The sequence below is a fragment of the Bufo gargarizans genome, chromosome 5, assembly GCF_014858855.1.
Source record: "Bufo gargarizans isolate SCDJY-AF-19 chromosome 5, ASM1485885v1, whole genome shotgun sequence".
In the NCBI taxonomy this organism is placed as follows: Eukaryota; Metazoa; Chordata; class Amphibia; order Anura; family Bufonidae; genus Bufo; species Bufo gargarizans.
This window is the reverse complement of record NC_058084.1, coordinates 343,551,591-343,572,694: the sequence shown is the minus strand read 5'-3', so window position 1 is coordinate 343,572,694 and position 21,104 is coordinate 343,551,591. Positions and strand designations below refer to the sequence as shown.

At 41.0% G+C, this 21,104-nt stretch overlaps 1 protein-coding gene across 2 annotated transcripts in view; it reads left to right on the top strand.

Annotated features, from left to right (window-relative positions):
* The window catches only part of OXNAD1 (oxidoreductase NAD binding domain containing 1), a 90,655-nt gene that overhangs the window by 38,410 nt on the left and 31,141 nt on the right, over positions 1 to 21,104 (top strand). For both annotated transcript variants that reach the window (XM_044294481.1, XM_044294480.1), the window contains exon 7: positions 14,082 to 14,324. In XM_044294481.1, coding sequence (XP_044150416.1) covers positions 14,082 to 14,324 — 243 coding nt within the window. The remainder of the gene's footprint in view (positions 1 to 14,081; positions 14,325 to 21,104) is intronic.

Below are 21,104 nucleotides of genomic sequence, written 5' to 3'. Positions count from 1 at the left end.
GACTTACTTATCCAAGCCATTCTGAGATTTTCTCGTCACACATCGTAATTCATGACAGTGAAAAATTGTAGTCGATGTATTTCACCTTTAAAAAAATAAATAAAAAATTTACCAAAAAGTTGGAAAAATTCTACATTTTCAAAATGTTCGTTTCTCTGCTTTTAAAACATGTAGTAATAGTTATTATTTTACATTTCCCATATGTCTATTTTATGTTGCCATTATTTTGTAAACGTAATTTTTTTGGGGTGTTGAAGTATAATTTTTAGATGCAATTTTTATTAGAAAATTTCCAAAACCCGCTTTTTAACCCCTTCACGCATTTGCCGCTGACCGCAGCACGTGCAGGGTTTAGAGGGAGCTCCCTCTGATTCAATCGGCCCCCTGCGCTGTGCTGATAGGGGGACGATTGTTGCAATGGCAGCCCCGATACCTTCCACAGGCTTCGGAGCCTGCCAGCTACAGAAGTCCAGGAGATCCAGCCTGAGGACTGGGTCTCCTAGGCAACTGTCAGCATCAACTGTAAGACGCTGACAGTTCAGTGAAGTACAATACAGAATGTATTGTACTGAATTGAAAAAAGGGATCAACCCCTGAAAAGGTGAAGCTCCACAGTGGGACAAATATAAAAAGTGAAAAAAAAGTATATATTTTTTTATAATAAAAAAAGCCCCCTCACCATAAAATTGTGTTTAAATAAATAAATAAACAGACATATTAGGTATCGCCACGTCCATAACTATGTGCTCTATAAAAGTGTAACATAATCTGCCACCTCTAGTGAACAACGTAAAAAAAAAACTAAAAACTGAGCAACCTTCCATCACAAAAAGTATAATTCCAAGCGATCAAAAATAAATGTACCCCAAAATAGTACCAATCAAACCGTCATCTCTTCCCGCAAAAACTGAGAGCCTACCTAAGGCAATCGCCCAAAAGATAAAAAAAAATATGGTTTTCAGAAAATCGAAACACTAAAACATGATTTATTTTTATTCAAAAATGCTTTCAATGTGTAAAACTGAAATAAATGTAAAAAGTAGACTTATTAGGTATCGCGTCCATAATCATCTGCTTTATAAAATTCTATCAGGATCTATCCCCTCACGTAAATGCCATTATAAAAAAAATATATATATGAAAGCTAAGCCAAAAATTCTATTTTTTGTCACCTTTATCACAAAAAGTGTAATTCCAAGCGATCAAAAAGTCATACACACCCCAAAATGTTACCAATCAGTCATCTTCCGACTTTTTCATTGCGCATTTTGCACGCGCGTGATAAAAAACTGACTGTGGTACCCAGACCCGAACCCGGACTTCTTCATTGAAGTTCGGGATTGGGATCGGTGTTCTGTATATTTTATTATTTTCCCTTATAACATGGTTATAATGGAAAATAATAGCATTCTTAATACAGAATGCTAAGTAAAAGGTCCATTGTGGGGTGGGGTGGGGTTAAAAATAAATAAGTAATTCCAAAAAATGGCTATATATCTTTAATATAGACAGTGCGGCCTAGGAATTTAATGTGTGCATTGTTTATATGTTTATATATTCACATCTTTAACATCTATATTAACATATGAACAGAGTCACACATATGCCTGTATCATTATCAAACACTTGGAGTTCCTGGTTGTCTATTCCGATCATGTGATATACTCTAACACATGACCGGGGGAGTGACTACATTCCTGAAGGTCCTTAGACATGCGCAGTGTAATGCATGTCTGAGATGAGAGATCAGGTGATTAGAAGTCCCAGGAAGGTCCTTCAGACATGCGCAATGGTATGCCTGAGACGCCGGCATCCACGAGTACTGACCCCTCCGTACGTCTCTACAATGTTGTTCATCATTCTACTGAAGGTACACCTGCACATTTTAGTTTTTTATATGATCGACACCTGAATCAATTATGATCGTTATTAAAGTATTGTCTTTGTATATTGTATATTAGACAGGTTAGGGGTATTATGTACACTGTATCACTGCACATATATCTGTGATAGGATTTGATTGTATTAATATACTATTGACACTGCTTGTATTATGATTTTTTTTATATATATTACTAGTAATGAATGTAATTTAACTATGGATTGTTCAATTATGAGATTGTGCTTAAATAGGCATAGAGCACTGCCCACTATGTCACTGCTTGAGGAAAATCCCATTGAGAGGATTGAAACGTCGCATGCTTGGTGAATAAAGTTTTTTTTTTTTTTTTCATTTTCTTTACTACGTGGATGTGCTGCGGAATTCTTTTATTTTATATCGTTGGAGGTGGATCGCCTACTCAGCCGCTGGCACTCCGAGTATACTACACAGATAGTGGTGCTGCCCACATTCCTTTTTTATTGTTATTGAATCTAGTGGAGCTGAGCACACCAAGATTTACCAGATGACTTCGGATACAAATCTTCCCACTGAGGACTTTTCTACACCAGGCGTCTTTTCTTATTCCCAGGAGCAGGCAAGCAGAATCCTTGGTGCACACAAAGGAGATGCAGAGTTTTTGTCCACTCCCAATATTACGGATACGAAACGGGACTTTGAAAGAATTACCAAAAAATTGGTGAGTTTGGATTTGCACCTCACTACATTGAGTGAGTATTTTAAAACCGGCAGGATACCTCGTGGTTTAAGGACACATTCTCAACCAACCATGTACATGCATGAAAATGAATTTCGTTTGAAGTATGAATCCATTGCGAACAAATTTGCATTGGATCTCATATTATTAAATATGGAATTTTTGCAAAAGGATTTGGCCGACACTACAGAAAAACATGATTCTTTACAAGGTACACTGAGTTCGTTATTATCCACAGATGAATATCGGGATTATTTGTCCAAGTTACAGCCACACCTGGATAAATTAAAAGTTGAAATTCAGGATACCAAACGCAGCAAATGGCAACGTGATGCGTTGGATTATAACTCAGGGAATGTGTATAATTGGACAATTAACCATCAGTCACAACAACGCACTCAAAAGATTGGAAAGAAAAATCTGAAAAGGGACTTGACTCAAACTCAAAATTCACAGAATAATGCCTCTACAGAACCTTTTTTAGAGGATACAATGAACTTGTTAGGAAGAAGCGAACGAGACGTGGAGGAAGGAAACGCCACCGCTTCCGACACAAAAACAAGGAGCAAAAGAATATTGACCAAAAAACGCAATTAAATGATAACAACACTGTGGTAAATATCTCCTCCCATGTTTTATCAGACACACAGTTGGATGTCTTGGCCAAGGGTCTAAGCTTCTGTCCCAACAGTAACACTGATTGGTTACAACTAGAAGCTGATTTACATCAGTTTTTCCGTAGACTGAGGCTTAGGACCTGGTTTTCAACACATCCTTCTGTGGGTAACATGTGTAGTAATACTGAATTGAAATTGAGTGATTATAAATTGTTTAACAAAAGTGACTTTATTCCACCTGTGTCATCTCCTGCTATTGATTTATTTGCTGAAGCGGTAATGAAAGACATTAACATGTTGAAATTGAAGGAAAGGAAAGGGTTTTTGCATCCAAACATCACACAGACGGAGTGGCGTGCTATTGATGAGTTGGTCCATGACCACAGTCTTACCATCAAGCCTGCTGATAAGGGCGGGGCGACTGTGGTCATGGACACTCACCAATACATTGCAGAGGCCAACAGACAGCTGAATGATTGTGAGGTGTACCAGAGGTTGCACACGGATCCAAAATGGGACATTGAACGGAGGATTCAGAGCTTGCTACAGGAAGCCAGCACAGCTGGCATCATTGATGACAAGCTCAGAACCTTCCTTTCTATTTCACATCCTGTTACACCTCTTTTGTACTTATTACCCAAGATCCATAAATGTCTTAATAACCCTCCCGGAAGGCCCATTGTGTCTGGCCGGGGATCCCTTTTGTCCAACATTTCTATCTTTCTTGATAGAGTGTTGAGACAATATGCATTGTCGGCTCAGTCATACATTCAAGACACCTCAGATTTCTTAAAGAAATTACAAGAGATTACTTTAACATCAGATATTATTTTAGCATCGCTTGATATTACTAGTCTGTATACCTCGATTCGACATGAATTTGGGATTGAGGTAGTAACTAAGGCCTTATCCCAGTCCACCTTCTCAGCTGAATGTCAAGATTTTTTACTACAGCTTTTACATGTGGTATTAACTTGTAACTATTTTCTGTTTGGAGACCATTTTTATCTCCAGAGGAAGGGGACCGCCATGGGGTCCAATGTGGCCCCGACTTACGCCAACATGGCGGTCTCCTTCCTCGAGGAGACATACATCTATGTATCGCCCCACTTCCGACAAGTTCTGAGGTGGTGGCGATACATAGATGATATTTTTTTGATCTGGACGGGGTCGGAGGATGCACTTATGGAATTTTTTCAATTTCTCAACACCATTGATCCTGATATCAAATTTACGTCGGAACACTCGTGTGAAAAAATACATTTTTTGGACACGGTTGTTTCCTTACATGATCGTGTGCTATCAACGAGCTTATATACTAAGCCTACCGATCGTAATACATTATTGAGATACAACAGTGCACACCCCAGAGCCATGGTCAAATCCCTTCCGTTGAGTCAATTTTACCGCGCAAAACGTATAGTGAGCAATAATGATGAATTATCAGGGGTTTTAAAAGATATGACACAGTCCTTTATAGACAGGGACTATCCAGTATCCCTATTGGAACAACATCTCATTTCTATTAGGGACAAATCACGTGCCGACCTCCTGACTAAAAGGGACAACAACATTAACAAACAAAACAAGAGAATTCCTCTAGTGACGGTATACACAGAAGAAAGTACACACATTCGACAAATCATTTTAAAACATTGGTCGGTCTTGAAGAGTGGACATGAGGGGATTGAGGAATTCCACCTTCCTCCCCTCATGTCATATAAAAGAACCAAGAACCTTAAGGATAGATTAATCCACACTGATATAGGTCCACAAAAAGAGCTGGGCCAAACTTTTTTGCGTAAGCCCAAATTGGGAAGTTTTCCATGTTTAAACTGCATTAATTGTAGATACATGCAAAAAGGCGGTGTTTTTGTACATCCGCAGACACAGAAAAAATACTACATAAAGCACTTTTTGACATGTGAATCCTCATTTGTTATATACATCCTTTGGTGCCCATGTCAATTATTATATATTGGAGAGACCTCATGGGACTTCAAAAGTAGAATTAACCAGCACCGCTACACCATCCGTAAAAAACGGATGGATCTTCCAGTCCCAAAACATTTTACTGATATGGGCCACAAGGAGAGGGACCTTAAATGCATGTTAGTCGATCATATTCCTACTCCACGGAGGGGTGGGGATAGACATGCTCTTCTCAAAAAATGTGAGATGCAATGGATTGCTAAACTCAATACAGTAAGACCACAGGGATTAAATGTGGACTATAGGCCCTGGTTATTGTCCTAGGTGATTGCACCCATGATTCTGCTTGTCTGCTCTTGAATGGAATAATATGTGGTTGTGCCCCCTGCTCATTGAACAGGGAGATCTTATGTTTTACATATTGTTTTTATTACCCTCAGGACTATGGTGAACATTATGCGCATTTACAGTAGAGACGAACGATGGAAGGTCTACTCATTGGACTATCGTGGGACTCATGTATACAGATTTTTTTATTTTCCCTGTTTTCAAGAACAAATTTTGTTTACAAACACTTATAGAGTTGTGCTCTGAGCACAGCAAGACACGTGAACATGCTTTGCACGTGGCACTACTTATGACTTGATCTAATATATAAACAGGTTATCCTTACAAATTGATCGATTATTTCCTTGGCTGCTTTGTCCAGTTATGCGTTCTTTTGGATCTATATACATGCATATGGGTATATGTGAAGGAGCTATGTGACTTGGGGTTATCTGATCGATACATCCACAAGTTTAGATTCACATATGGATTGACCCTTTGAGTGACTGATCTCGGGGAGAGAAGTGACAATTTTTACGGATATAGATAGTGGATATAGATAGTGTACCCCGTAATCTAGAGGATGATCCCGATCTGCCATGTTGGAATTCCAGGAATGGTATCCAACAAACAGGGGGGTAACTCAGCTTGTGACTGTATGATGACAACATCAGTCGCATGTACTGAACTCCTCGATTAGACTAGGGGACCACTGAATAATTACTATACTGAATCTAAGATTGCATTGGAGAAGCGGCGAAATTTTTCGCTTATCACATAAAGCCTCTCCGCATATAATAATGGTACTTCCAGTTATATAGGGTCACGTATTTCTCCCTGAGAGATCATTAGCTCATACATGTTTCTTTCCGGGTGAGTCGACACAATGTGGAGTGCGATTAGTCTCTGCCAAGTCGCATTGTTGATATATTTTTCCTTATGGTTGTATTCTTGATCCCCCCCAAAAAAATATTTTTTGGGATGGCTATATATCTTTAATATAGACAGTGCGGCCTAGGAATTTAATGTGTGCATTGTTTATATGTTTATATATTCACATCTTTAACATCTATATTAACATATGAACAGAGTCACACATATGCCTGTATCATTATCAAACACTTGGAGTTCCTGGTTGTCTATTCCGATCATGTGATATACTCTAACACATGACCGGGGGAGTGACTACATTCCTGAAGGTCCTTAGACATGCGCAGTGTAATGCATGTCTGAGATGAGAGATCAGGTGATTAGAAGTCCCAGGAAGGTCCTTCAGACATGCGCAATGGTATGCCTGAGACGCCGGCATCCACGAGTACTGACCCCTCCGTACGTCTCTACAATGTTGTTCATCATTCTACTGAAGGTACACCTGCACATTTTAGTTTTTTATATGATCGACACCTGAATCAATTATGATCGTTATTAAAGTATTGTCTTTGTATATTGTATATTAGACAGGTTAGGGGTATTATGTACACTGTATCACTGCACATATATCTGTGATAGGATTTGATTGTATTAATATACTATTGACACTGCTTGTATTATGATTTTTTTTTATATATATTACTAGTAATGAATGTAATTTAACTATGGATTGTTCAATTATGAGATTGTGCTTAAATAGGCATAGAGCACTGCCCACTATGTCACTGCTTGAGGAAAATCCCATTGAGAGGATTGAAACGTCGCATGCTTGGTGAATAAAGTTTTTTTTTTTTCATTTTCTTTACTACGTGGATGTGCTGCGGAATTCTTTTATTTTATATCGTTGGAGGTGGATCGCCTACTCAGCCGCTGGCACTCCGAGTATACTACACAGATAGTGGTGCTGCCCACATTCCTTTTTTATATATATATATATATATATATTACACTTTTTGAGGCAAGGTGACCAAAAGCACAATTTTTTATTTTTTTAATCAAAAATGCTTTTTATTGTGTAAAACTGAAATAAAAATAGACATATTCGATGTCGCCCGACCATAACGAGTGGCTCAATAAAAGTGTTACCTGACTAATCCCCTCAGGTGAATGCCGTAAACAAGAAAATAATAAAACTGCCATTTTCTAAAAAGCCATATTTTTTTTTTCAGCTTTTAAAAAAAAAAAAATTGGGAAGATTTGATCTTTTTATTGACCTTTTTATTGGTACCATTTTTGGGTACTTAAGATTTTTTTGATTGTTCAATGTTAAATTTTTTGGGGGCAAGGTGACCAAAAAAAGTTATGTGATATTTTTATAGAGCCGGTCGTTACGGAGCAGGAGAGGGAAGGTGAAAAGAGCAGCCACCATAAGAGTGGGGCAACGGCGGGCACGGGCCACTAATATAGCAAGAATGTGGTATAGACGGAGATAAACATACTGTAATATACTAACAGGTCCACTTGCAACAGTTTTTTGAGGGGATATATATATCTCCACTATGTTATCTTGTTCTGTACCAGCACAGGAAATGGCTTTTGCAGAAGAGAGGCCTCCGCATTCTTGTGTGTACTGTCCTGTCCTCACATCCTATATGCACAGGTCGGTAAGAGTCAAGCACCTCATACGTTTCTAGTTAAGTTTATATTTCATGTCTGAGAGTATTGTGCCCATCAGTATTTTCCCGTTTTAAGGGTACTTTCACACTAGCATTTTTCTTTTCCGGCATAGAGTTCCGTCTTTGGGGCTCAATACCGTAAAAAACGGATCAGTTCTATCCTAATGCATTCTGAATGGAGAGAATTCCATTCAGGATGCATCAGTTCAGTCCCTCTTACGTTTTTTTGCCGGCAAAAATACCGCAGCATGCTGCAGTTTTCTCTCCGGCCACAAATCCTGAACACTTGCTGGCATTAATTTCCATTGATATGCATTAATGCAAGTGTTCCAGCAAAACAGATCTGGTTTTGCGGTCTGCGCATCCGCAGATCTTTAAAAATGAGAAAAAAAGAAATACTGGATCCGTTTTTCCGGATGACAACGGGAAAGACGGATCTGGTATTGCAATACATTTGTGAGACGGATCCTTATCCGTCTCACAAATGCATCCGTTTGCGTCCGGATTGCCGGATCAGCCACAAGAGTGAAAGTATCCTAACACTGATTAAAGTTCCTCTTAGCCACTGTCTATTCTGCAGTGTAAAACCTGCCAGTCTTGGCTTCAGAACATCTAGTTTAGCTTCTCCCTCTTTTTAAGTGTAAAGCTCCACTTTCTTCAGTGCATATGTACACGAGCCTACTGGCTCACCATTAGCTGAACTAGAAAACTAAATATTCATAAGGCCTCATTCACACAACCGTCTTTTCAATCCATGTCCGATACAGATTCTTTTTTTTGCACCGCATGCAGACCCATTTATTTCTATGGGGCCACAAAAAAATCCTGATGGCACAAAAGAGGTCACCCTTGTGCTGTCCGCATCCGTGCCGCCGTTTGTCCATCTTATTCCTTGTCTTTTTAGTTTTGCGGACAATAATAGTCATATTTATAATAGGCACACGACCGATATCCATGTTTTATGGATCCAAGGTGGGAAAAACCGATACGGTCATGTGCGTAAGGCCTTAAGGTATGGTTGTGGATTTCACTGTGAATACACAGGATTTTTCCGACGTGTATTTTTACCATGTCCATATACCCTTACTGTCACAATTGTTTTTTTGTGGGCGTAGTATTTTTCAGGGCCACCGTTTTGGGGGTACCAATGACTTATTGATATAACTTTCTTTAACTCTTTATTGGGGAAATGGAAAACGTCTATTTCCCAATTTTCTTTTGCTTTTAAATGTTCACTGTGCAGTGTAGGTCATAGCTTTGTTCTCTAGGTCAGGATGATTATTGCCATGTCAATTAGTCGATACCGGTAATTAATATATTTTTTTTGTTTTACAACTTTTGGACCTTGGATACACCATGTAAAAAGAAAATCATTTGTTTTTGTATCGAACCCGCCATTGTCAGTGGGTTTGGTTGACCGTGCACAAGTATTTATTTGGACCAAGAAATGTTTCACAAAAATTTTTTGTACCAGTTAAGCCAGATAGTAACATCTCCTTTTTTTCTAATCTCTTTTTAGTTTCTGATTGCAGATTTTTTTTATTCTATTTCCCAAACATGATTTTGGGGCCAGCCATCTTGACTGAGCTGTTCTTCACAGCATTTACACAGCATTAAGAAAATTGCTTTACAGCAGCCCTGTGGACCATAGGTACAATGATCAGAAGGTGACTTCATTGACTTCTATGGGAGAGTTTTCTAGACCTGCTCAGTGACTGATCTGTGCAGAGGTCATTGTACAAGGAAAGAATAGATAAGCTCTGACAATCACCTATTGTTAATGGTGGATCCTGTCTTATCCGTACACAGAGGTGATATCATTACAGGCAGGAATAGAATCAAAGATAAGCAGGTGTGAGGAAATGTGGAATTATGATCTAATGCCAGCCATGATCTAATTCCAGCCATTTGCTGTGAGATAGCAGAGGGAGTGACCTCCGCAAGGCCAACTCGTCCTACAGGAAAAACAAACCTGTAGGGGGTCTCAGCTATTACCCAGATCACTTGAATCCATCAGACCTCATGAAACCGGGTTCATAAGGAATTATGAATTTCCTGTCCATCACAGGCATAAACCAGTTATATATCTTGGACCCTGGGGCCAAGACAGACATGCCCCTGGTTGTAGTTTGGGGGATCGGGTGCCAGGAAGGGGAGATACAGAGATCTCCGAGCAGGAGCCTAATAATGGCTCCATGTTTGGTCTCCACCTGTAGCCGGAACCCAGGCGGACCCGTTGGTCGCAGAACCATCTCCCTGTGACCTTCCGGTCTGGAGCTATGGGCCATAATGGATGTTGTGGGTCTTTGGCTACCAGGACAAGGAAGGGAAGGTGGACTCTTCCCAGAGGGAGGGGCATGACCGACTACAGGTGAAAAAGGCCCATGCAGGTCAGAGGCCAGGGTCTTTTTCTGAAGGGGGTCACATTGATTAATATGTTTGGAGGGACCATGGACAAACTGCTGACATCACTGCCCCCATGTAACTACAGCCAAGCATTACAGCACCCCAGAACTTGTAACCCATAGGACTACTCATCCATCTGGTAACTGACCCTTGCTCTGATACCACCTGTATTTTCACATCCGACCACTGTATATTTCTCTGTGTGTATCGTGTATTGTCTAGTGCGCCCTTTAGGCGACTAAATATATAATTTAATCGTGTGCTGTTCTTGTATCTCGGTCCACAATTCCCCACGTCCGTGTTTCAGTATAGTTATACGCTACTGCAGGTTGGTTTCTCACGCAGTATAATCCTGTTAGCGGAACGGGCTTATATCAATTGAGGAACTGGTGGCAGTCTACTGGGCTGAGAAAGCTCTGTTTCACTGGGGCAGTAAATAGGCTCTCTCAGCTTGTCAGGGTTGTGAGTGAGTGTGGCGTTACGCCGGAGGCCATGTGGACCACCGTCTCTCAACCCCCGCCTCTCTGTGCCCGCGTGGACAGGAGCCATCTTGTGTAAACTGTATCAAGCTGACATTACGTGGTCCCAGGGAGGGCATAACGTCACGTCTTACAAAACCAGCGACTAAACCGTATCTCGTGAGCTCGACATAGTTGACGTCAGGCGGGGCCGCGAGGTGCGATATTCGTCACAGCAGGTAACTGCAGTAAGGTGCTCTGTACAGACAAGAAGTGGCGCCTGGTATTAAGTTTAGTAGCCAGTGCAAAAACTGCAGGATTTTATGTTTTTTGTTTAAATATAGTGACATGGAAAATTAAAAATAACATCATCCAAAAGTTTAAAAAAATATGTTAAACATAAAAATGTGATTAAAACAATAGGTTATTTTCTGATGACACGTTCCCTTTAAGTTGCACATTGTTTGCCACAGAGGTCTGCAGCGTCACCATAGGAGAAATGAAGTATTACACGGTTCATATGCAAAGGAGTATGCCTTCCTTTTATTTCATGGAGGTGCTGGATCCTACAGAGAGCGAGAGAGAGGGGTGCATTTTTAGCTACTTTTTTTTTTTTTTTTTTTTATGGCTCATTGAAGGAGGTTTTCGAATGAGGTGCACCTCTCAGTAGGGCTCAAACAATTACTCGAATTAATCGATTAACTCAACACAAAAAAATCCTCAACGCAATGTTTTTGCATCGATGATTCGTTTGTGCCATGTGACCACGGAGTGTGAATAAAGAGCTTGCTATTACTCGCGCTCCGTGGTCACCCGCCTGCCCTCACATGGCTGCACTGGATCCTGACATACACACATCTTCAGGACGTAGTGCACGTAAGCACGCACTATGACCTGATGCTGTGTGATGTTAGGTCCCAGTGCAGCACGTGGAAAAAAAGGATGGAAGATCTCTGGAGTGTCGGCATCACCCCTACAGGAAAGGTAAGTATTTTAGTTCATTGGCGCTGCGGCTGGGCAATGATAGCTAGAAGGGGGAGTGGGGGAAACTGATGGCACTTGGGGGGGGGGGGGCTGGTGGCACTGCTGGAGGAACTAATTGCATTGGAGGGGGAACTAGGGGGGGAGCAACTGATGGCACTGGGTGGAGGGGGCTGATGAGTTTTTATAGAAAACATTATTTTAATTAGTTTTTTTCTTATTGGAGTACTCTATTAATCATTGGATTAATTGGTAGAATACTTAATTACTAAAATAATCGAGGTAGCCTCTCGTTTACCCTTATCTGGTATTTAAAAATGGATTTCTTATACCTCATAATACTCATTTATAGGCTATATAACAAAGTGTATTCAGAAATGGCCGACCCGTCTAGAATCCATAAGGTGCACTGCAGTAACGGTACAACTTTCCTGTTGAAATCCCATTAGCAGCATGTACTTGAAGGTTCATGTCATCATAGGTGTGCGCAGTCGGTGCAGACTTTTTGGTATGGAGTAACACAGAGGAGGCAGGAGCAGCTTCTGAGCTTAAGCTTTATTAAAACATTATATAGTATCTTATAGATTCTTTACTAGATCTGATTAGACAAGGGGTCTGGATACTGTTCATCTATAAGGTAGATAGACTATAAGTATTCATTCGGTGCTCAGATTCTGACCGTGTTCTCTTTCCGTGCAGAGCTTTTAGATATTTTTGTTCAGATCAAATCATTCTTTTATGTATGATATTTGGCTCCTTCCACGAGACATTCAGTAATGCATATTAATAAACACCCTTGTTTTGTATGGTGGAGCAGGCAAACCGCGCAGTAGCAAAGCTCAGAATAGCATGGAACCAGCACGGCCATGCCAATGAGCTGCTTTGCCAAGTGTTTACTGCTGCCATGCCAGTTTGTCACATACAGGGTACAGATTGTGTATCCCTGGAATTGATCTCGTATTTTGCATCTGAAGCAGTGATCAGTAGAAAAAAAGAAACTGGGAAAATAATTATTAGTCGTTGAAGACTGGCAACTACTTATGCCACGCTTATTTCTCTGTGCCCGCATAGGTGTTTATTCATTGTGCATTCACTTCAAACACTATTGGGGATGTCTTATTTTTTTTAATTATTTTTTCCTGATGGCTTTTATTGATCAGATCAGTGCACACATTGAGCTCACGTGTCCCTTTGTTATTTACTGGTGTGCATGCACAAAACATTATATTTTTACCTTTTATTGTATATACAGGTGAAACTCGAAAAATGTGAATATCGTGCAAAGTCCATTTATTTCAGTAATGCAACTTAGGCTACTTTCACACTTGCGTTCAGAGCGGATCCGTCTGGGGTCTGCCCAGACGGATCCGCTCATATAATGCAGACAATGGGATCCGTTCAGAACGGATCCGTCTGCATTATATTGTAGAAAAAATTCTAAGTGTGAAAGTAGCTTCAGACGGATCCGTCCAGACTTTACATTGAAAGTCAATGGGGGACGGATCCGTTTGAAAATTGAGCCATATAGTGTCAAATTCAAACGGATCCGTCCCCATTGACTGACATTGTAAGTCTGGACGGATCAGTTTGCCTCCGCACGGCCAGACGGACATCCGAATGCTGCAAGCAGCATTCAGGTGTCCGCCTGCTGAGCGGAGGCCAAACGCTGCCAGACTGATGCATTCTGAGCGGATCCGCATCCACTCAGAATGCATTGGGGCTGTACGGATCCGTTCGGGGCCGCTTGTGTGAGCCTTCAAACGGAACTCACAAGCGGAGCCCCGAACGCAAGTGTGAAAGAAGCCTTAAAAGGTGAAGCTAATATATGAGATAGACTCATTACCTGCAAAGCGAGATATTTCAAGCCTTTATTTGGTATAATTTGGATGATTATGGCTTACAGCTTATAAAACCCCAAAGTCACAATCTCAGGTGCCCTCGGGGGGTATGGATTAATTAGCCGACTAGAGGGTGACACTTTGAGCCTAGAATATTGAAGCTTTTCACAATATTCAAATTTTAAGCTGCATTAATGCAATTTCTTTTAGTTTGCATTACTGAAATAAATGGACTTTTGCACGATATTCAAATTTTTCGAGTTTCACCTGTATAATGTTGTTCTATACATTTTGGTTAGTTTTTGTGTGTTCTCAGTATTATGTTTGCCTTGCTCACTGTGTTTTCATTATTTTGCCTTTTTTTTTCTCTATATGACAGTGTTCTCTGGGCTCAGAAGTCGCTCTGCGAGTGGGGGGAGAGTTCTTCTTTGATCCTCAAGCCTCTGATTCTCCTGTGAATCTGGTCCTAATAGCTGGTGGAGTAGGAATCAATCCCTTGTTCTCAATACTCTTACATGTTGCTGACCTTCACAAGGCCCTAGAGACGACGGGCAAAGGCTTCCAGATGGGGACTGTCAAGCTCTATTATTGTGCCAAGAACACCAGCGAGTTACTATTCAAGGTAATTTCTATTGATTAACTTCCTAGCACATTTTGTAGTTGATAATGCAGAAAAAAGAAAGAAAGAAAGAAAGAAAGAAAGAAAAAGCAGTGAGAGTTTCCTGAGAGATTTTTTTGCAATTATGAGTAAGTGTAATAACTACATATAAAAGTGATGACTCTCTGTCAAATCAAAGAGGTTATAACTATAAAGGATTTTATAGTTTTAGATTATTGAAGGGGTTTCTGGGAGTTCGGTATTGATGATCTATCCTAATGGGCAGCCATGAACCCCTGAAGAAGCCAGAATACTGGCAAAACGTGTCGGGGGGGGGGGGGGGGGCGGGGGCAGGGCAGTGTTAGTTTTTAATCGCTGTGCACCACTCCACTGTTAACCAGCAACTAGCGGTCAGGCTGGCCGACGTTGCTTGGTTTAGTTTAGCAATCAAGTTAGTTGTGGTTTTGGCGACTGTGCACCGAGTCCGTGTTGGGTATTAGTTGCCACTAATCCCAGTCTGAGATCAACTAAGACGCTTTATGCGCCATTCACATAGTGGGTTGATATTTCCATTTCTCCCACCACTTTCTATGGCTGTTATTACAACCATTCTCAGCTGGCAGAGTCACCGCGGACGGTGGTACGGTAGTGTTCTGCCCTGTGGTAAGGGTGAGAGAGAGTGCACATCTCTTCACCCCGCCTAATTGTCAAAGCAATACACCTACCAGTGAAGTGGTGTACTGTGTTTTTAACACCCCTTAATTTTTTGGTTCTGTTTAAGTTCAATTAAAGAGTGCACCTCACACACACTTTGCATTTAGGTTTTACTTGTATTCAAATAAAAGTGAAGTATTAATTTATACCTGGGTCAAGACAGGTTCTATTGCCTGGATAGGCATTTGTAAATAAACTAGTAAAATTACCTTACCCAGGTCAGGTCCTAATTATATTCATTGTCCATGATGAGACAACCCCCTTTAAAGGAGAGTTAGGAGCTGGTCTAATGGTACTTGACAGCAGATCCCACAGAAGTGGTGCAGCACAAGAGAAGTCCTTAACCCCTTAAGGACATAGGACGTACCGGTACGCCCTATTTCCCGAGTCCTTAAGGACCAAGGACGTACCGGTACGTCCTGACTTTAAAATCGGCATTCCGGCGCCGCAGGGGTTAATTTGAACAGGATGCTGGCTGAAATCATTCAGCCGGCATCCTGTTAAAACGCCAGGGGGGGTCATGTGACCCCCCGTGTCGGCGATCGCAGCAAACCGCAGGTCAATTCAGACCTGCGGTTTGCTGCGCTTTTTGCAGTTTCTGATCCCCGCGGTCCCTGACCGCGGGGATCAGAAACTTTAGAGTGTCTAAAATCAATATAGTACACCCCCCCCTGCACCCCTGCATGATTTGATGGCAGCGGGTGGTGCAGGGGGGGTGTCGCAGGCGGTGGGGGCGTTGCGGGAGGCGGGCAGTGCGGCAGGCGGGATCGCGATCCCTCGCCCGCCTCCCATTGAATAATCGTTGGTGTACAGTGGGTATACCAGGGTGCCAGCACATTGCTGGCACCCTGGTATAAACGGCTGACATCGTTGATGCGATGTCAGCCGTTTAACCCTTTCCATACAGCGGTCCGTACGGACCGCTGTATGGAAAAGGTTAACAGTAAGAGGGAGCTCCCTCCCTCTCCGATCGGGGGGCTGCTGTGCCTTTGCAGCCCCCCCGATGGAGAGGGAGAGAGCCCCCAGACAGCCCCCCGAAGCCCCGTCCTCACCCTTCCCCGTCTGCGAAGTTGTGACAGACGGGGAAGGTTCCCATGGCAACAGGACGCCTGCTCAGGCGTCCTGCTGTCCATGGTGCTGAACAGATCTGTGCTGAAAGCATAGATCTGTTCAGTGTAAGTAATATACAGTACAGAAACCTATATAGGTTCTGTACTGTATTTTACAGACATCAGACCCACTGGATCTTCAAGAACCAAGTGGGTCTGGGTCAAAAAAAAAAAAAAAAAAGTGAAAAAAGTTAAGATAAAAAAAAAACATTTATCGCTGAATAAAAATAAAAAAAATAAAAATAAACTACACATATTAGGTATCGCCGCGTCCGTAACGACCTGATCTATAAAACGGTCATGTTACTTTCCCCGCACAGTGAACGCCATAAAAATAAAAAAATAAAAACTATGAGAAAATTGAAATTTTGCCCACCTTACTTCCCAAAAAAGGTAATAAAAGTGATCAAAAAAGTCGCATGTACGCCAAAATAGTACCAATCAAACCGTCATCTCATCCCGCAAAAATTTAGACCCTACTCAAGATAATCGCCCAAAAACTGAAAAAACTATGGCTCTTAGACTATGGAAACACTAAAACATCATTTTTTTTGTTTCAAAAATAAAATCATTGTGTAAAACCTACATAAATAAAAATAAAGTATACATATTAGGTATTGCCGCGTCCGTATCGACCGGCTCTATATAAATATCACATGACCTAACCCCTCAGGTGACCACCATAAAAAATAAAAATAATAAATTGTGCAAAAAAAGCAATTTTTTGCCATCTTACGTCACAAAAAGTGTAATAGCAAGCGATCAAAAAGTCATATGCACCCCAAAATAGTGCCAATCAAACTGTCATCTCATCCCGCAAAAAATTAGACCCTACTCAAGATAATCGCCCAAAAACTGAAAAAACTATGGCTCTCAGACTATGGAGACACTAAACAATTTTTTGGTTTTAAAAATGAAGTTATTGTATAAAACTTACATAAATAAAAAAAATTGTATACATATTAGGTATCGCCGCGTCCGTGACAACCTGCTCTATAAAATTACCACGTGATCTGACCTGTCAGATGAATGTTGTAAATAACAAAAAAAAAAACGTGCCAAAAAAGCTATTTCTTGTTACCTTGCCGCACAAAAAGTGTAATATAGAGCAACCAAAAATCATATCTACCCTGAACTAGTACCAACAATACTGCCACCCTATTCCGTACTTTCTAAAATGGGGTCACTTTTTTGGAGTTTCTACTCTAGGGGTGCATCAGGGGGGCTTCAAATGGGACATGGTGTCAAAAAACCAGTCCAGCAAAATCTGCCTTCCAAAAACCGTATGGCATTCCTTTCCTTCTGCGCCCTGCCGTGTGCCCGTACAGCGGTCTACAACCACATATGAGGTGTTTCTGTAAACTACAGAATCAGGGCCATAAATAATGAGTTTTGTTTGGCTGTTAACCCTTGCTTTGTAACTGGAAAAAAAATATTAAAATGGAAAATCTGCCAAAAAAGTGAAATTTTGAAATTGTATCTGTATTTTCCATTAAATCTTGTGCAACACATAAAGGGTTAACAAAGTTTGTAAAATCAGTTTTGAATACCTTGAGGGGTGTAGTTTCTTAGATGGGGTCACTTTTATGGAGTTTCTACTCTAGGGGTGCATCAGGGGGCTTCAAATGGGACATGGTGTCAAAAAACCAGTCCAGCAAAATCTGCCTTCCAAAAACCGTATGGCATTCCTTTCCTTCTGCGCCCTGCCGTGTGCCCGTACAGCGGTCTACAGCCACATATGACGTGTTTCTGTAAACTACAGAATCAGGGCCATAAATAATGAGTTTTGTTTGGCTGTTAACCCTTGCTTTGTAACTGGAAAAAAAATATTAAAATGGAAAATCTGCCAAAAAAGTGAAATTTTGAAATTGTATCTCTATTTTCCATTAAATCTTGTGCAACACCTAAAGGGTTAACAAAGTTTGTAAAATCAGTTTTGAATACCTTGAGGGGTGTAGTTTCTTAGATGGGGTCACTTTTATGGAGTTTCTACTCTAGGGGTGCATCAGGGGGCTTCAAATGGGACATGGTGTCAAAAAAACAGTCCAGCAAAATCTGGCTTCCAAAAACCATACAGCGTACCTTTCACTCTACGCCCCGCTGTGTGGCCGTACAGTAGTTTAAGGCCACATATGGGGTGTTTCTGTAAACGGCAGAGTCAGGGCAATAAAGATACAGTCTTGTTTGGCTGTTAACCCTTGCTTTCTTAGTGGAAAAAATGGGTTAAAATTGAAAATTAGGCAAAAAAATGAAATTCTCAAATTTCATCCCCATTTGCCAATAACTCTTGTGCAACACCTAAAGGGTTAACGAAGTTTGTAAAATCAGTTTTGAATACCTTGAGGGGTGTAGTTTATAGAATGGGGTCATTTTTGGGCGGTTTCTATTATGTAAGCCTCGCAAAGTGACTTCAGAGCTGTAGTGGTCCCTAAAAATTGGGTTTTTGTAAATTTCAGAAAAATTTCAAGATTTGCTTCTAAACTTCTAAGCCTTGTAACATCCCCAAAAAATAAAATATCATTCCCAAAATAATTCAAACATGAAGTAGACATATGGGGAATGTTAAGTCATCACAATTTTTTGGGGTATTACTATGTATTACAGAAGTAGAGAAACTGAAACTTTGAAATTTGCAAATTTTTCCAAATTTTGGGTAAATTAGGTATTTTATTATGCAAAAAAATTAATTTTTTTGACTTTATTTTACCAGTGTCATGAAGTACAATATGTGACGAAAAAACAATCTCAGAATGGCCTGTATAAGTAAAAGCGTTTTAAAGTTATCAGCACTTAAAGTGACACTGGTCAGATTTGCAAAAAATGGCCTGGTCCTTAAGGTGAAAATGAGCCTGGTCCTTAAGGGGTTAAAACACAAATAAGAGGGTATAACTGGGGAGAATGCATTCTTGATGGCTTGAGGACTGAAATTTTTAGAGGTTAGGTTAGCATATTGGCGATGTGCGTTTTGAGGTAGGCACGAATACGAGAAATGCTTTTTAGATGTCGGGGCAGGATATGGCAATTGTTTGAAGGTGAGCAAGAAAGGAGAGATCTGAGTTAAGTGTAACTCTAAGGCCTCATGCACACAACCGTATTTTGTTTCCGTGTCCGTTCCGTTTTTTTTTTTTCGGATAGGATAGTGACCCATTAATTTCAATGGGTCCGCAAAAAACGCGGACAGCACACTGGTGCTGTCCGCATCAGTATGTCCGTTCCGTTGCGCCGCAAAAAAAATAGTGCATGTCCTATTTTTTTCTAGTTTGCGGACAAGGATAGGCATTATTACAATGGATCTGCAGAAAAAACGGATCCGCAAAAAAAAACGAATGCCATACGGAACATCAGTTTTTTTTTTGCGGATCCACAATTTGCGGACCGCAAAACACATACGGTCGTGTGCATGTAGCCTAAGGCTGATGTCTAGGGAGGATGGTTGTGTTACACACAGAGATGGAGATATCCTGTTCAGATGAAGGGAGGATTACAACGTTTTTAAATGATTTATTTTGAGAGGACATGACGGCAGAGACAGCTGGTAGAGCCTCAGTAGTGTTTTCAAAGGGAGCAGAAGACATTTTCTAGACTGGTCATTAGGGTGCTTTTTTGCACTGGGATCTTTTGCCGCTAAAGAAAAGTAGAGCTGCTACAGTATATGAATGCCATGGTAGAGCATGTCTGACATCTTCCTCCGAGAGTCATCTTCTCGAGTGCAGAAGCAGGAGTACTTAAGTGAGCAGTGATGTGTATCTGCAGTAGGGAAAAGAGGGGATTACTTTTGTTTAGAGGGTAATTTTGTTTTACAGCTGTCACTGCACTAATAAAAAGTTAGAGCCTCCTTAGGGGGTTCTGTCAGGATTTCCGTCACTTTTCACAGGATGAGTAGTGCAGCATGCATCTGCCATCAAAATTAAGGAAATCTCCGCAGATCCCGGGTAGGGTGACTGTTAGGGATCAGTTATGCACTGAATCTCTCACACTGTCTTAGTGTTTGGTGGTAAAGAGACTCCATGATGCTAATGTGGAAGGAAAGCATTCCAAATGAATGGCTGTATTATACTATTAGAAATTAGTCATTTACGGTGTAAAGTTTTTCTATTATATTTTAGATCTACAAATGTCTGACACTGTAAACCTTTTCCTAAAGGGTTATTCCCATCTTGGTTTTCCTGGCAGACATGGTAATAAGCACTGGTCAGGTGTGGCCGGGCTAATGGAGACACCAGAGCGGCTGGTGCTACTGTGGGTATTTTCCATCTCGGCCAAGATAGGAATACCCCTCCAAGATTTGAAGTGTTAATCTCCAGAAGCCACAAGCCATGTACTCCAGCTTCAAAATTACAAATAAAAAAAAGACATTCATTTTTTGTTTTCTTATAGATGTTCATCATTATACAGACTGTTAGCAACCAGAAAGTTACACTTTACCGCTAAAGGGGTATTACGGTTGCTTGGCATTATCCCCTATCCACAGGATAGGGTATAACAGATCGGTGGGCGTCCTACTGCTGGGACCCCCACTGATCACGAGAACTGGGGGCCCCATACCCCCTGCAACCACCCTGGAGATAGCCGATTACATTATTTCCGGAACTTATGTGCGACTGCCCACTCCATTCATTTCAGGGAGGCTGTGGATAGGGGATAACGTCAACCAACTGGAATACCCCTTTAAAAAGGTACAGTGGTGTTTGTGTTGGCATCATAGATAAAATTGCTCTTGAGACTCTGTTTTCAATTTTACCTCTGACCTCCGTTCCGTCTGAGGGTGAAATGACCGAAAGAGTGCTGCGTTTAACGTCCCGTCTGACGGTCACGTGTTCTCTCGGCTGGGAAAGGAACGTTATTGTTTCTTAAGAAATGAGCACTAAAGGGGGTCATTTATTAAACAGAAATAGGCCTATGTTAGGCCTATTTCTGGCGCAGATTGCAGGGCAAAGGTCATTTGCACCGCAATATGCGACTTTTCCCTGTAGTAAATGGT